At 49.7% G+C, this 17,640-nt stretch overlaps 1 protein-coding gene across 1 annotated transcript in view; it reads right to left on the reverse strand.

Moving 5' to 3' along the window:
• Positions 1–17,640, reverse strand: part of OTOG (otogelin) — an 88,138-nt gene that overhangs the window by 39,130 nt on the left and 31,368 nt on the right. The window contains exons 24-32 of the mRNA XM_040258258.1: positions 16,224–16,331; positions 14,665–14,803; positions 12,847–12,981; positions 12,407–12,553; positions 11,979–12,098; positions 10,057–10,173; positions 9,230–9,386; positions 5,077–5,103; positions 2,353–2,520 (exon numbers count right to left, since the gene is read on the reverse strand). Coding sequence (XP_040114192.1) covers positions 2,353–2,520; positions 5,077–5,103; positions 9,230–9,386; positions 10,057–10,173; positions 11,979–12,098; positions 12,407–12,553; positions 12,847–12,981; positions 14,665–14,803; positions 16,224–16,331 — 1,118 coding nt within the window. The remainder of the gene's footprint in view (positions 1–2,352; positions 2,521–5,076; positions 5,104–9,229; positions 9,387–10,056; positions 10,174–11,978; positions 12,099–12,406; positions 12,554–12,846; positions 12,982–14,664; positions 14,804–16,223; positions 16,332–17,640) is intronic.

Genomic DNA, 17,640 nt, shown 5'->3' on the forward strand with positions numbered 1-17,640 from the left:
GCTGTCACTTCCAAGTGATGTGCCCCTGGGTAAGGTACCTAAACTCTCTGGGCCTCAGTTTTCACATCTGCAAACTGGGAAAATAATTTAAATGATAGCACCTGCTTCCTGAGGATTAAATGAGTTATTACAGGTGAAACACTTAGAACAGGGCCCAGCACATGGTAGGTACTACAGAAGAGTGAGATATTATTAATAATAAATCTATTAGTAATAATAAATAATAGAATCAATAATAGATAACCTCCTCTAAAAATCTTGAATGAAAATTGATACTCCAGGGAGACGTGCTGCCGGGATGAGGCAATGTGTCCCTTCAGTACATTCCATAGGCGCTCAAGACTGCCAGCGAGAGGCTTAGGCCTAAAGACCGCTGAGTCCTCCTCTTTGTGACCTTTTCACATCTGTGACATTTCTTTCCATCACAGTCTTTCACATTCTTCAACACCAAGTTCAAAGGACACCTCTTCCATGTAGCCACCCCAGAGCTTACCTGGAAGGGATATTCTCTTCTGCTATCCAGTACTCTGGGCTCAGCACAGGGAAGAAGCACAGGATGGGGTGGGAGGGGAAGCGGGGTCCTCACTAGGTCCTGCCCCCGGCTGCTCAGGAAACCCAGGTCTGACGGAAATGGAAGCTGGCTTTCACAGCCTCGGGGCATCCCATCCACAGTGACATTCTCCGGGGTCAGGCTACTCTAGGTTCTGCTTAACATGCCATAAAACCACTGGAAAATCAACACCCCCTCTCCACTAGACCTTACTTACTGGACTAAAATACTGACTGGGGAATAGAAAATTCCCACTAAGCAGATGGCCCATTATATCTGGAAGGTTGTAAGACACCCTTAATTCTTCAAGCAGGACCACACAGATCTGAAGGTTAGGAATGTCTAGGGAGGAAGCGTTCTCTTTGGGGGATACTGGAGGTGCTTCTGGCCCTCCCATAGCCTAGTCCCTGGCTCCTCATGCCCATGTTTCATCATGCAGTGATGGGATTCCTCCTGGCACTTCCTCCTGTACCCCTGACTCACCCCACCATGGACATCACCCCGAGCTGTGCTGGGGTGTCCCTCCTCTCCTTAAAGCCCTTCCATGGCTCCCCACTGCTCTCAGGATAAAGACCCACTTGGATTACAGGTCCCTCCCCGGCTTCTTCCAACCCCTCAAGGAACATATTCTAAGAATGTCTCTCTTGACTCCCCAAGACTGAGTTAGGGGCTCCGCCTTCCCATAGGCACTGTAACTGCCTTTGTGTCCCCTGAATGGGACGGTGGGCTTCTGGTGGGCAGGGATGATGTCTATGACACCGCTGGTTCTCTGGTGCCCAACTCTGTGCCTGGCATGGGAACAGGGCTCAATGAAAGGGAGGGAGGCAAGGGAAGCTGCAGAGGAGGAAGAGGAAGGAGGGAGGAGGGGAGAGAAATAGAGAGATGGGGAGGATGATCCTCATAACTAGACAAACCACAGATCCTAAGAATGTGAGAACTTAAATTCTCAGGCTAGAATGAACTCTCTGAGACGTGTCTTGGTTCAAGACTCCAGTCTACACTGGGATTGGCTGTGTGAACCATCCTTGTGATTAGGGAGATACTGACTAGATGGGACCAACAGGATTTGGGAAAGAAACTCTGATCACAGTGACTGCATGCTGGGTCATGCAGAAATGGTCACAGAAGAGGTTTCCCAGCACTGGTGAACTGAGGCTTTGGCTGGCCCAGGACCCAACACAAATCCCACCGGGGGTCACTCCCCACCAGGGGTCACTCCCCACCAGGCAAGGTCCTGCCAACCCTCAGGCACTATTGCATTCTGAAAAGAAGACGGTGCCCACTACAGCTAAGCCTTCAGGTCTGCTAATGGTCTGAGACTCAGGAGATGGGCTGTGTGCTTCAGTCTGTGTTAACTCCAAATCCAGAATTCCAAAGCACAACCTGAGCAAATCAAGAATCTGCTCCTCCATTCACAGAAGTTCCGCTGGAGTCAATACATTAGCCAGCTCCCCTCTGGCATTTGAAGTCTGTCTAATCTTAAAAATAGAGGGGGCAGAGGAGGAGGAAGAGAGAGACAGAGGGGAAGGGAGGGGAAGTAGTAATTATTGCCACCCGGGTTTTCTGGACCATAGCTGTTGTGTGAAGCAGGGTGCACAGGTTCATCTGGACCCTGGCCTCCCTGATCTCTCAGGAAGAAGATGGACAGTGTCTCTTGAAGAGGCTGAGAGGCTGACCCAGAACCCTGTCTCAACTAGGAAAGGGGCGCCTGTTGGAATCCCACATTTCTTCAGCTACCAGAGCTGGCTTAGGGCCATAGCATCTGCCCCTCCTTCCACCAAGGGCCAGGGGGCGGGCCTTACCATGGGCCTTGGCCTTGTACAGTGCAGCCGTCAGCAGGAAGTTCACAATGTCCCCTGGTGCCACGTCTTCTGCCCTCACTAGGACTAGGGCACCACCTGCCATCTTCATGGCCACCAAGGCACCACCGGCCACCAAGCTGGCCAGCTGGTAAGGGCCTTTCCCTAGTGCTGGAGAAAGGGGGTCCAGTCATAAGCCCTGCCTCCCTGGGCCTCTGCTCGCCTCCTGTCTATCCCTACCTGCCCAGCCTTGCTGGAGAGGGGGTGAGAAGAGAGGCACAAGAGCTCCACTGGGTCAGGTCCCTCGCCCCAGGCCCTGGGGACCTTGATTTCCAGAAGGAAGGGACGGGAGGCCCAAGCTGCCAGCCACTGAGGAACTGACCCCCTTCATAGCCTCCAAATCACTCTGGGAAGCCTGGAAACAAGGCCACCCCTACAGGGGTGGGGGTGGGGGTGGGCACCTGGGTCCCCCTGCCTGAGACTCTACCATCCCAGCTGCTGTGCTATTCAGAGTTGCCCCTGGGAGAAGACATCTGCCTAGTCTCTGCCCACCGAGGTCTGGAGAGTAAAGGCCGGAAAGGCTTGGGTCAGCGTTAGCGTCTATCCACTTCTTTCAAACATGTGTCACTTCTGGGTCTCTTGGGTTCCTGGGGTTGTCGGCACAGGCAGGACAGGGGCACAGGTTTCCCAGACAATCACAACAGCCCTGTAACCAACCTCACAGGCTCTGGTGTGCCCTGCCTTCCAGAGTCATCTTTCCAGTCCCTGCTGCACCTCCTCAACAGCTCCCCTCTGCCCTCAGGATAGAGTCCAAGAGCCCAGCCGGAATTCAAGGACCCCTCAAGCCCCAACCCCTGCCCCTGCCACACCGAACTTCTCCCACTCTTCCCTGTAAGAACCCTACGGCGCTCCACCTTCTGTCTCCACCCGTGCTGTCCCACCCACTCAGCACAGTCCTCCCTGTCTGTGCCCGCGACCAACGCCTCCTCCATCTCCGGGGCCCAGCTCAAATGCCGCCGCTGTGGTGCAGCTCTCCCCGCACCCTCTCACACGTGAGCACCCTTCCTCTTCTGTGCTCCAGCAGCGTCGGTGCATGGCACACGCTGATCACAGCTCTTACGAGGAGGGTCTCAACTGGGGAGTCCACATCTGTCTCCCCTACCAGATGGGACACAGGCAGTGCTGTGCTGGGAAATGGTGAACAGTCAGCACTCAAAAAATGAATACACAAACCCCCATTTGGTAATGTTTGCTGATTTCCATGGTGTGAATACTCCCACCAGTGGTCAGCTTCAAACACCAACTGAATGTGGAGTGAAGAAGACACAGTGGGCTCTAGAGAGTTGGGGTGGGCTGGCTCCAGAGCTCCACTGGGACAGGTGTCGTTAACCATTGCATCCTCAGCAGCCGGCAAGGGCCTGGACCAGAGAAAATGTTGGCAGAAAAGCCGAGCAAGGAATGGATGGGTGGGTGGATGGGTGGGTGGAGGATGCTAGAAGCAGCTTGTCCTTTGTCAGTTACTGCCACCCAAAATGCCACAGAAGGGAGAAAACTCTGCTCAGAGCTGTCTTGCTGAAATGTCTTGCCTGGTGTCAGACAGACCCTGCCTGTAAAGGGACTGCAGTCCTTCCAGTACAGATTCAGGCCTCCAGGAGTTAAAGGTCGGGGGCTATCAGGAGCCCTTTGAGGCTAATATTTTCAGTCACAGCAGGGACTGTGGCTGGAAAGAAGACCCTGGAAGGCAGGGCACACCAGAGCCTGTGAGGTCAGTTACAGGGCTGTTGTGATTATCTAGGAAACCTGTGCCCCTTGAGCTGCCGCTGCAGCTATTGAGAACGATCATGCTGTACCTGGTCCACCTCTCATCTCATGGACCCCCTACCTGGTATCCTTGTCCCTCTAGTCAGGCCCCCACTATTTCACCTGCTATACTCCCTCCAGGGGGACGTTTCGCAAACCAAAATCTGATCATGTGGGTAACAAGGGAAAAACCTTGGGCTTGTACCCATATAGATTTGCTCCTGGCAGGACGGTGCCTGGAAGCAGGGGCAGAGGGGACCTCAGAAGTCAAAGGTGAATGGCACCAAGGACTTGATGAGCTTTTAATTCGGCCAACCTGGCCCCACCACACAAAGATCGGTGCTGAAAACTATTCCTGGGCAACCCTCCAATCCCATCCAACCCCAGTGATTAAACTGACTAATTGGTTCTAATACTGGACATTAACCTCCCTGGAGTCTTTAGTCATGACCTAGTTAATGAGAAGTTGGAGCGTATCCCGTTACCCTGCAACCTTGGTTAAAACTGAAGATAAATCTGACAGACCACGCTGGACCACAGGTTTTGCCCCAACAAAGGAAGAGCAGTTTGTATCTGCCTTTGCCAACTCAAAACTTCAGGAAACCCAAGACAAGAATCCATGGGCCTGATGAGCCAGATGATAAAGGCTATAGGGCAGCACATTGGTGCAAAAGGGGTTTCCATTTCCTGGTGAAGCTGCCACATGAGCACACCCGGAAAGCTAGCCTGCCCTGGGCTCTGGACAGAGGCAGCAGAAGCTGCTGGGCAGAGTCCCAGGGCATCTCTGGGCCCTGCACTGTCAGGGGCCTCTCTGCATGATGGAGTCTTCCTGCCCCACATCACTCAGGGCCAGCAGGGCCTCAGGATGGCTGAGCTGTGGCACCAGGGCACAGATGGCAATGCCTCGGCTTTCAAGGCTGAGCTTACCTTTGTTAAAGAAGTCACAGTCGTAGGCTGAAAGACAGAGAACAGAGACCTCTTGAGAAGCCTGGGACAGATGGACAGGGCTAAGGGCCCTAGCATCCCAACTCTCCCTCCTTTCCCAAGGGCTGGACCTGGCCTGCCTCCCAAACTCCAAGATTCAGACATGGTCGTTGATCCAGGTGTCTTAAAGTGTAGGAAATACAATGGCTCCTCTCTTTGCCCCCAGCATAAAGCTCAAAGGCTGGCTGAGAGTAGGCGTTCAGCATGAACTGAATGAATGAATGAATGCTAGGACAGAAGGGTGTATTCTGTGTGATCCCAAAGGGCAAGAATAGAATCAAGAAATGGAAGCTCGGTTCAAGAGAGAGGTGACATATGTATACCTATGGCTGATTCAGGCTGATGTTTGGCAGAAACCAACACAATTCTGTAAAGCAATTATCCTTCAATTAAAAAAAATTTTAAAAATTTATTTTTAAAAGAAAGAAATGGAAGCCCCAGTCGAAAATGTGGAAGGTACTAGAGAAATGCAAGCACAAGACAGAAGCTGGTCTTTCAACAGCATGGAAAGGGGCCCAAAGGCCTCCAGGATCCAGGGCCCTGAGCTCAGTTTCTATCAGGCTTTGATGAGCTCCGCCAAGTATGTGCTCCATACGCCCTCTAGTGGCTTAGCACAGCACCACAGCCTGTTCCCTTGGCAAGTCAGCCATGGATCAGTCCACTGGGATAAGCTGGGGACTTTGCAGGGGGCTCCCCTGGTGGCTCAGAAGGTAAAGAATCTGCCTGCAATGCAGGAGACCTGGGTTCTATCCCTGGATAAGGGAATGGCCACTCATTCCAGTATTCTTGCTTGGAGAATTCCATGGACAGAGGAGCCTGATGGGCTACACAGCACATGGGGGTCTTACCCTTTGGCATCTTGCCCCATGGGTCACAAAGGTCACAACTGCGCAACTATCACTAACACTTTGCAGGGGGCACCTAAACCCAGGAGCAAGACCATGAGAAGTCAGTTGACCCAGCAGATTTGGGATAAAGGGTGAGGAAGGGCCTCCCTCACTCATAGGCCACCAACTCCATCCCACACCCTCCACACCCCATGATGAACACTATTCCTCTGCATTTGGCACTGCGCTCTGGAAAGAGCACTAGGAATAAGTAGACTGACCCACCATGTGGTTACGGGCAAGTATGTGCTTTTCCTCACTTGTGGATTCAGAAGATTGAACTTAAAAATCAGATCTCCAAGTCTCTGATTTCAAGTGTGTACCAGGCTGCCCAAAGACGTGGTCAAGAGCCAGCTATCTAGAGACCCACAGACCTGGGTTCAAACCCCATCTCTCACTCATCAGCTGTGCATACTGGGGACAAGTTTCTCAACCTATCTGAAATTTAGTGTCTTCCTCTGTAGGATGGGAACCACCACAAGTATTGCCCCACAGACGGGTAAGGTCTGAATTGGAGTAAAGCAAGTGGTCATCTCAGGTGCAAAATTTAAGGGAACCTCAAAAAAAAAAAAAAAAAACTCAGTAATCAGGATATGTCATACTTTAATACAACTTTTAAAATTTCAGAATTAATGAAAAATATCCATGATGAACAACATATCAAAATTTTAAAACAAAGACAAAAATCAGTGACAGCACCTTGCTGAGCCATATTGGAGCCTGAGGCAAAAGGAAAAATCAATAATATTGAGCCTGTTATTACTAAAATTGGGGTATTTTATTCATCGAAGATGTTCTTGCATTAGTTTTGATTTTTAAAAAGTATTGCCTGAAAATGTGATTTATCTTGATTACTGAGTCTTTTGGTACTCCTTTAACTCTTAGGCTCCAGTCACTGGCCTCACTTGCATTTCCCTAGTCCTGAATATTAAATGATTTAATGCACAGAAGGCACAGGGCCTGACACACAGTGGATCCTCAATAGACATGTTCCCTTCTCCTTCCAGAAGTGCACGCTCAGTCACTTCAGTCCTGTCTGATACTTTGTGACCCCATGGACTGTAGCCCAGCAGGCTCCCCTGTCCATGAGATTCTCCAGGCAAGCATACTGGAGTGGGTTGCCATGCCCTCCTCCAGGGGATCTTCCTGACCCAGGGATCGAACCTGCATCTGCCCGTGTCTCCTGCATTGCCAGTGGATCCTTTACCCACTGAGTCACCAGGGAAGCCTCCTTCCTGAAGAGCTTTTACCAAAGTAGAAGGAGAAGCAGACTGCACGAGGACCTAAGGCATCTGTGGTGGAAGGTCTCAGGGTAAAACAGGCAGAGAAAAGGGAAACCAAAGGTGATTCTGCTCCATCGTCTTCCTGAGGTCATCCTGCCTGGAGCTCCCAGGGCTCAGGACATGCCAAGCACCCATGTCCCCACGAAAAATGACAGTAACGTCAGCTCTAGCACTAGTGCTGTGTCCCAAAGTGAGGCGTCTGGTGCCAGGAAGATCTTTGATGTGCAGGAACAAATAATAAATATTCGAATTTCTGTGTATTTTGCTTCATCTTTTAAATATTTATTTTTGTATCTGTTTTGTGGCATACTTTACTAATATTATATATATGTACATGTACCTACGTATGTGTACATGTACACATATATGTATATGTATATACATATGTGCTGCTGCTGCTAAGTTGCGTCAGTCGTGTCCGACTCTGTGCGACCCCATAGACGGCAGCCCACCAGGCTCCTCTGCCCCTGAGATTCTCCAGGCAAGAACACTGGAGTGGGTTGCCATTTCCTTCTCCATATATGTATATATATGTATACATGTACATGTACACACACGTGTGTATATATATGTACATATATGTACATATACAAAGAGACATTACTTTGTCAACAAAGGTCCATCTAGTCAAGTAGTCATGTATGGATGTGAGAGTTGGACTATAAAGAAATCTGAGAGCAGAAGAATTGATGCTTTTGAACTGTGGTGTTGGAGGAGACTCTTGAGAGTCCCTTGGACGGCAAGGAGATCCTACCAGTTCATCCTAAAGGAAATCAGTCCTGAGTGTTCACTGGAAGGACTGATTTGAAGCTGAAACTCCAATATTTTGGCCACCTGATATGAAGAGCTGACTCATTTGAAAAGACCCTGATGTTCGAAAAGATTGAAGGCAGGAGGAGAAGGGGACGACAGAGGATGAGATGGTTAGATGGCATCACCGGCTCAATGGACATGAGTTTGGGTGGACTCCAGGAGTTGGTGATGGACAGGGAGGCCTGGCGTGCTGTTGTTCATGGGGTCGCAAGGAGTTGGACACAACTGAGCAACTGAACTGAACTGAACTGAACCTATGTATATATATGTGTGTGTGTGTGTGAATGTGCATGTTTTTACTTGATAGGAGTGTGCAACCAAAAGCATTCTGTAGACCACCAATGGTCAAAAAACCCTACTATCTTATGGTGTCTCTGATGGGCCTTAATGTGTCTCAGCTGACAGGGGCTTTCACACTCACTATCTCCTTTGACCCCCGCAATAAACCTTGTGGGACAGGTCTATTCCTATTTTGCAGATCAAAAATTGAGCCCCAGAGAGGTTGGAGATCTAGTTTGAGGTCACACAGCTTGCAAATGCAGCTCTGAGTCTGGAACCCAGGGCTCCTGACTTATCTGGTGAACTGATCAGGAGCACAGTCCTGGGTTTGCACCCAGACCATATGGAGATGAGCCCTGGCTCCTCCACCTACCTGTGTGACCTTAAGCGTGTTACTGAATCCCTCTCTCTCTAACCCATTTTTCCAACTGTAAAACAGGAATAAACAGTCCTGCTTCACAGGGTACATGTGTGCTAAGTTGTTTCAGTCGTGTCTGACCCTTTGCCACCCTTTGGACTATAACCCACCAGGCCCCTCTGTCCATGGGATTCTCCAGGCAAGGATGCTGGAGTGAGTAGCCATTCCCTTCTCCAGAGGATCTTCTGGACCCAGAATTGAACTGGCATCTCTTATGTCTCCTGCATTGGCAGGTGGGTTCTTTACCACTAGAGCCACCTGGGTACTTGATAATTTGAGGAATTATACACACAAGCCATGCTGATGCCTGGCACATGGTAAGTACTCCGTACACGCTCACCAGAGTGATGGGAGCACAGGCCTGCCCAGAGAGGGGGACCCACTGTCCCCCTCAGGTGATGGGTCTGGACACTCACGGCAGAGGCGCGGGGTCCTCCAGTCGATGGCCACCCCGTGCTGGCAGCACTGGTGGGCATAGGCAGACACGCTGGCACAGAAGCACTCACAGTCGCCGCCCCGGCTGCACCCACACGTGTCTGTCAGGCAGTTCGAGTAAAACCAACTGACGTCGACCTGGAGGAGGTCAGAAGTCAGAGGTCAGAGGACAGGCCCTAAATGTTAGCCCTTCAGCTTCTGGGCTGATGCCACTCAGCCCCAGGGAGCAGCACAAGTGTGAAGGATGGTGTGAGCTGCCTGTGTTGGGTGAGGGCAGAAGGTAGGCAGCTCAGAGGGAAACGCTAACTCCGTGGCCTGGGCAGACCCCACTTTTGAGAACTAAGCTCTCTCCTTTCTGGGCCTAGGCTATAGGATCCAGGGCCTCAGGGTGTGGCTGAGAAACAGGCGTGTGGTGTGAACCCCCAGCCAGGGCCAGAGACAGTCAAGACGGGTCTGACAGCAGCCTTCAAGGCCCTGGAGGGGCCCGTGCAGAGCTGAGCAGCAGCTGCCGCAGCATGAGGGGTCTGTGTTCACTATTCAGAAGAACAGCCTGATCGGGGGGAAGAGACATAAGGAGATAGGCTTGAAAAGGGCACAGAAGCTGTGACTGTCCATCTGTCCTGGGTGGTCCGGAGAAACAGGACAGAGTCATCTGAAAAGGCCAGAGGCAGGGGAATGACAGAGGTGAGCCTCCCCTCTAGATCAAGGCACGGCAGAGGGTCTGAGGGCAGAAGGGACTCCAGGGAGGTGACGGCGGGGGGGGGTGGGGGGTGGGTCTCAGGAGCAGCAAAGCCCGGCATCCACTCACCACAGGGTGGCAGGTCTCAAACACCTCGCTGAGCAGGACGCTGCATTCCTTCTTGGCAAAGGGTTCTCGGAGAGGATTCAGGACACAAGTGTCTCGGGGGTCAAGGGTGTCTGGGCACTGAGGGGGCAAAGGCAGCATGGTTGATCTCCTGATCCCTCACACGCCCACTGCCTGATGTGGTGGAGGGACTCCTGGAGCGGCTCCCTTGATGCCGGCCTCCTGTGTTCATGTCCTTGGATAATCCCCTGCCCTTGAATGTGGGAGGGACCAAACTGACAGCCAACAAGAGATGGGAAAGGTGATGCGTGGATGTGGTTGTGTGTCAGTGACTGCATATGATCATGTTACGTAAGCCTGCAGGGCCCATCTGGCTGGAGTCCCTCTCTCGCTGACTGTGAATGGCACATGGCAGGAATTGTGGGTGGTCTCTAGGAGCTGAGGGTCATCCTGGGCCAACAGTGTGCAAAAAAACGAAAGTTCTCAGTTCTCTCAGATGCTGTCAACAGCCACATGAGTGGTCAGAAAAGGAGATCCCTCTCCAGGGGCACCTTCAGACGAGAGCCCAGCCCTGGCTGGCATCTTGACTTGCAGCCTGTGATACTGTATGCAGAGAACCAAGTTTGAACCCTGATTCCTGAGCCACAGAAACTGTGAGATAATCCGCGTGTGTGATTGGATGCTGTTAAGTCTATAGGTATGTTGTTATCCTGTGACAGTGAACGAATACAGATCACCCTGACGTCTGCTGAGCCTCCACCCTTGGGCATACATTGTCACTTGAGCATCTTAGAGTATGCCCATAGGAATTATTGAGAGAGAAATAACATTAGGGGGTGGGTAAGAGGAGGGAAGTAATGAAAGTTAATCACCCATTCAGCTTTTCCGTTAAGAGTACACTTTTTTGAGGCTTTGAGAAAACATTAGTCCTATCTCAGGGTTTCACTGAGCTCCATGCCATGACTAACTGCTCCCCTGACTGTAGTCTATACAGGCTTCTCTCCATCTACTCTCCAACAGAGAATCAGGAACGGAAGACCACTCAGTCCAGGAAAGGCAAATATGTAACACTCCCATCACCACTCTCTAATGCAGCATCCATGGCAGACATAACTAATCAATCGCAGTTCTTCCAGATGATCCTGACACAAGGGTTGGCGTTTCCCAGCCTGGCTTCCCAGGCAGCCTCATCTGACTGATCAGATTTGTCACATGAGATAAAATCTATCCACCATTTCTCTTCCAGCTCCTTCACTTCACAGAAGATCACAGAGAAGCTGGGGCTTATTCAAGGTCACCAAGCAAGTCCCTGGATGGTCTAAGACAAGAACCCAGGCCTTCTGCTCTCAGTTCAGTGCTGTCCCCTCACCGCTCACAGCTTGGCAGCCTCAGTCAGACATCTTCCAAACCTCAGAGACATCTCCTATAATTTCTGCCTCGGATAATATTGTCCACCCTCTCAGAGGTCTTCTCTCTGATACATTCAGCCATCCAAATATGGTCTATCTTTTAAGTACCACACTAGTCCCGCCTCCTTCAGGAAGTCTTCTCTGATTGCCTCAACCCATGTAGATCTCTCTTGGTCTCTCCTCTGTGCTAGACCTCACAGAGATGGATAAAATGGTCCTGCTTCAACAAGCCTCCTCTTCCCTACTAGGTGGTCACCTCTCCTAGAGCAGAGACTCTGCCTCCTTCCCAGCCCCAGCTCTCCCACCAGGTCTTGGTCCAGGGACTGACTTGAGAAATGGGATGATGGCGCATGTCCTCAGACCACAGGGCTGAGGACGCCAGGTCAGAGGTTGACAGTGGGTTGCGGGAGCAGCCTTGCACCAATGTCCTTCTCCCCTGACCTGTGGCCAGGTTCTCTCAGTGCTGACTAGGGTCCACCTTGGGTAGGGGAGTGAGCCAGCTTGGAGAGGCTTTACCTCGACTGCAGCCCAACTGCCACCAAACTCCTGGGGGTTAGTTAACTCTAAGTTCTCTGGGGTCCTCATCTCGTTGATGGTCTTTAAGTCAAAATTCCCACAGAGTCCTGCCAGCTGGCCCTGAAAGAAGAGAGAATGATCAGTTTCAGGCATTCCCAGGGTGAACCATAGGTGGCAGGGGCGTGGCGGGGCGGGGTCGCTATGAGCCTAGGAGTCTGTCATGGGCCTAGAAACAGCTACTGGGGTCACAGAGTGCAGAGAGATAGGAGAGTCAGAGAGAAGGGGCCCAGGGCAGGGCGGGGCAGAAAGGACAGAGGTATGATGCGCCTGGCTCTTTGGCAAGGGTGCAGCTCATGCAAGGATACCCAGGGACTCTTTGGCTCTAGGAGGAGCACAGCACCAATAAGGGTCACTGCTCACGTGACTACCTGCCACTGTGGCCCGGCCTGGACGTGCACCGTGGTTCTCTGGTCCCATAAGAGGGTGATGTGCTCCCGTGGGAAATGCACCAGCGTGAAAAACCCTGCCCGCCACGTGTGGACCTCCTGCTCCTCATCCAGAAAGCTCTCAGGGCTCTAGAGGGACAGAGATGGGCATTCTTGAGGCCAGAGCATCCCTCAGTAGCTGGGTCAGCTGGGCCTGGCAACAAGTCACTGCCTAGCCCCAGGAGTTCACCAGTTCCTCTGCCCCCCTCACGTCCTGACAGTGACCTCTGGGTTCTTGGTCATGACCAAGAAACTCAGTCTGGGCTGATCACTCAGTGGCTCCAAGAGAAAGTGCTGTGATAAGGAAGCCAGTCCTTAACCCTCTTCTGCCCCCTATCAACCGGCAAACTGTTGATACAACCTTCACCTGCACCAGGCCTTACGGGATTTCCTGAGTCATCATCGAAGATAATGAGTGAGTTCCCCACGTTGATGGAAATAAATTTCCTGCAGATGATGCCAGAGCTGTAGCAGTTTACATTTTCTACAATCACAGAGAAGCTGAAATCCGATGTGCTCTGGGGAGAAATAAGTTAGCGCAATAAACCAAGGCGAGAAGAGATTCTGTTGAGAGGCATGGGGGTAGAGGGATGCAGACTCTGAAGTGGTTTTCAACCCACTCCTGCTTCATATGAGTGGTGTGACTTTGGGCAACTTACGTCAGTTCTCTGAAGCTTAGTTTTGTTTTGGATGCCTGGTGCATGTAGGGACTCTCCAAAAAGTGTTTGATGAGTGAATGAATATATAATAGGGACGACTGGTGCTGACGGGAGTGTGAGGGAAGGAGCACTGTCTTACAGACACTGATGATGGTAGTGTAAGCCTTTTTGGAGGGCAATCTGCAGGCACCAGACAACATTCTAAAGGGATAACTTTTATAGAAATTCTACTTCTAAGAGTCTAGGGACACATCCACACAAATATTCATTGAGTATTTAAATACTGGTGGATAATAAAACAAACTAGAGCACATCCTTTCTGTGGAATTCTACAGAAAGAAGAGAAATTTACCAACCATGAGATAATGTCCAAAGTATACTATCAAGTGATGAAAGCAAATTGCGTAATCCTACTCATGTTCCTGCAGGATTCACTCCTGTCTGTTACAAGTGCTTATTCAGCAGGCAACAGGAACAGAAGCGATGTGAAGAGGGATATTCGTTTTTAACATATGCCTCTCCATTGTTTTAAATGTTAGCGAAGAGCATGCAAAGCCTTTAAGATTTAACAAATAAAATAAAACAAGCTCTATCATCTTTGTCTTGTGGAATCATTTAAATTATATGAAAAACCCCAGAACAGTGCCTGAGCCATAGATAGGGCTTATTCCATAAAAAGTATTGAAAGTGAAAGTGAAAGTCATGTCTGACTCTTTCTGATCCCATGGACTATAGAGTCCATAGAATTCTCTAGGCCAGAATATTGCAGTGGGTAGCCTTACCCTTCTCCAGGGGATCTTCCCAAACCAGGGATCAAACCCAGGTCTCCCACATTGCAAGCAGATTCTTTACCAGATGAGCCGTAAGGGGAGCCCATAAAAGGTATTACTATTATTTGATGGGATGGACAGGGCCTTAGCCAAAGGGCCCGAGGTCTCTCCCACCTGCCCTGTTGGTACCCTCTTCTCCTCCTGGAGGGGATCCTGCCTCTAAGATGCTCTCCTACATCACCACTCCTTTTCCTCTGGGTAAGCTGGTGGCTTTGACACATGACTCCTTTACATACCAACTCTCCAGTCAGATTTCTTGGTTCCAGCTTGACCCCAATTCTGTCACTGACTAGTGTGCGACCTGGGTGAGACACCAACTTTCCTCAGCCCAATTTGCTCCATCTCTAACACAGGCTCAATAAACTCTATCATTTAGGGTTGCTGTAAGAATTAAGTGAAATAATGCTTTAAAATGGCTTGGTAGACCACCAGGCATCTAGTGAGGGCCCAGAAAGTATTCGTTTTTTACTATAACAGACAGAAAAACCACTGGCACCCAAGAAAGGCAAGGTTATAGTGTTGAGTGGACAGGGATTGGGGTATTTATAACTGGTGGGCTCTGTCCAGCCCTGATCTGGCTCCTCAGCACCTCTTTGAGGCTCTGAATTGCCAAATGCCAGGGCTTAGATCCTCCTGCCCCAACCATCCAATTATGCAACAGTCGCTCTGGGGACCCATGGAGCCAACTGTGCAGATATACGCAGGCGCTCACCTTGACCAGGTGCACTTTGCACGCCCCCACAAAGTCAAACGGGAGTCCATCAAACGTGCGGTAATGCCGGTCACCATAGGCCGTGCAGGTGGAGGCACAGGGGTGGAGGGTGCACTGGAACGAGCCGCGCTGGCACACGCTGAAACACACATACCCCTCACAGGGCATGCCCCCCCAACCCTGAGCACCCATGGTGGGGCCACTGCCCATCAAGTGCCCACTGGGTACCCCTAGGGTGAGTGCCAACAAACATCATCGACCTCCAACAAAGGCCCAAAGGATACGAGGGTGGGTCCCCATTTTATGCAAGAGACACTGGGGTTCAGAAGGTTAAATTAATCAATAACAGAGCCAAGACTGACCCGAGATCGATTCAACTCCAATATCCACACTCTCTTTGCCACTTCAATCATTCATTCATTCAACAAGTAATAAGCATCTACCCTATCCCAGGCATTATTCTAGGAGGCTGAGCTACATCAGTGAACAAAACAGCAAAAAATCTTCTGCCTTTGTGAAGCTTGTATTCTAAAGGAGGAAGACACACACTAAATAATAAAAAATAATAAGTAAGCACGAGTAGGTAATGTGTGTGTGCTCAGTTGTTCAGTTGTGTCTGACTCTTCGTGGCCCCATGCACTGTAGCCCACCAGGCTTCTCTGTCCATGAACTTTTCCAGGCAAGAACACTGGAGTGGGATACCATTTCCTCCTCCAAAGGATCTTCCCAACCCACGGATCAAGCCTGCATCTCCTGCATTGCAAATGGATTCTTTCATGGCTGAGCTACCTGGGAAGCCCCGAGTGGGTAATAGTTAGAAGGTAATGAGTGCTATGTGGGGAAAGGAACAAGATAAAAAGGACTGGGAATGTGTGTGGGGGTGGGTTGCAATTTTAAATAAGATGGACAGAAGGACAGGTGGGCAGAGATTTAATGGTGTGAGCAAATTAAGTATATGGACATTTGGAAAAACAGTGTCCTGGGCAGAGGGTACAGCCTTTGCAAAGGTCCTGAAGAACACACCGGAAGACAACATGGCTAGAATAGAGACAGTAGGAGGAGAGGAGGAACTCAGGGAGGTAACAGAGGTTCCGATCCCGTAGGTCCTAGAAGGCCACTGTAAGAATGGCAGCTTTGCTAGCAGTGAGACAGGGAGTGTTCAGAGGACTTCATCATGGGAATAACATGATCTGAATGTCCGTCTTTTTCATACACATGAATGTGCATATACACTCACATGTGCAGTCTATGCATTTTGAACATGTACTGACATCCTATAAATATGCAAACATCATCACGGTTACAAATACACAGGCACACACATCCAAATACACGTGTGAACAAACTCACATTGATATTTATAGTCACAAAAACATCCCCTCAAATTCTTTCTGTGCATATATTTGTATATATACACAAACCCCTACAGAGCACACAATCACACAATATACATATGAACATGGTTGAAGGGGGAATGCTAGACTGTACTCACAATCATACATCCCATATCCATCCTCAGCCCCAGCAAAAAGTAGAGCCTGGATGGAGCCCTCACTTACCAGGAATGGCAGGGAGACATGACCTGGTCCCCAGGGTAGTACTCCTTCCCTTTCCAAGTGCATGGGCACTCCTCTGGCAGAAAGCATGCATCCCCATGTCTGAGCAGGCTGTAAGGACACAGCAGGCAGACAGTCAGGAGAGCACCCTTCCATCTCTGCCACCTGTGGACAACCTTGTAGCCACATGGATGCCCTGGGATGGCTCTCAGCATTTACCCTGGAAGAGAGTGACCATGTACCTACCACCATCCTGCTCCTGCCCAGTGAGGTTCAGAGCTACCTCAGCAACTGGAAAATGAGAGGCAGGCTTGGCCCAGCTCAGAAGTCTCTGCCATCCATCAGGAAGCAAGGCTCAGCTCTACCAGCCACACACCCCCGGCCAGGCTGGTTGCCAGCTGTCTTGTGGACACTAGCTGTACACTAACAAACACACCATGGGCATGGACCCTTCTACCCAGGTGGCTCATGGAGTAACTAGTAGACTTGCACTGGAAAGAAATGTGACAGGGAATTTTTCAGGAAGATGGAAACTCAGAGCCACATGAAGGAATGAAGAACTCCAAAAGTGGAAAATATGGTGGTAAATATTTTTTTAATTATTTCTTAATTTCTTTAAGAGATAATTGAGTATTTAGAGCAAGATTAATGTCAACTGGACGTGAATCGGGCTTCCCTTGTGGCTCAGCTGGTAAAGAATCCGCCTGCAATGTGGGAGACCTGGGTTTGATCCCTGGGTTGAGAAGATCTTCTGGAGAAGGGAAAGCTACCCCACAGTATTCTGGCCTGGAGAATTCCAGGGACTGTATAGTCCATGGGCTCACAAAGAGTCAGACACGACTGAGTGACTTCCACTTTCACTTAATGTCAATTAATTGTGGGGTTTCTAACACACATAGAAGTAAACTGTATGATAATAATAATAAAAAGGACAAGAAGGAAGTAAAGGAAAGCAGACTGTTGCAAGTAGTCCACATAAAGTGGGAAAACGTTAATTCATAGTAGATGGTGATAAATGAAAGATACATATCATAATCTTTAGAGAACTACAAAAATAAAACAAAAAATATCAGGATATAGGAACGTCCCTGGCAGTCCAGTACTTAAGACTCTGCACTTTCAATGCAGGAGGCGTAGGTTTGATCCCTGGTTGAGGAACTAAGATTCCACATATCATGCAATGCAGCCAAAAAAATAATAAATTAAAAAATATACAGATTAAAATACTAATATATATATTTTAAATGAAATAAAGGAGAAAAAATAGAAGACTAAAGTTACTTAACCCAAAAGAAGAAAGAAAAGAAGAAAAAACAAAGACAAATAACAAATAAGATTGTAGTGTTAAATTCAATCCGATTATTAAAGGCAAATGCATAAACTGTTTAATTACAAGGGAAAAACTGTAACACTGGCTAAG

This window comes from Oryx dammah, unplaced genomic scaffold (assembly GCF_014754425.2).
Source record: "Oryx dammah isolate SB20612 unplaced genomic scaffold, SCBI_Odam_1.1 HiC_scaffold_17, whole genome shotgun sequence".
Lineage (NCBI taxonomy): Eukaryota > Metazoa > Chordata > Mammalia > Artiodactyla > Bovidae > Oryx > Oryx dammah.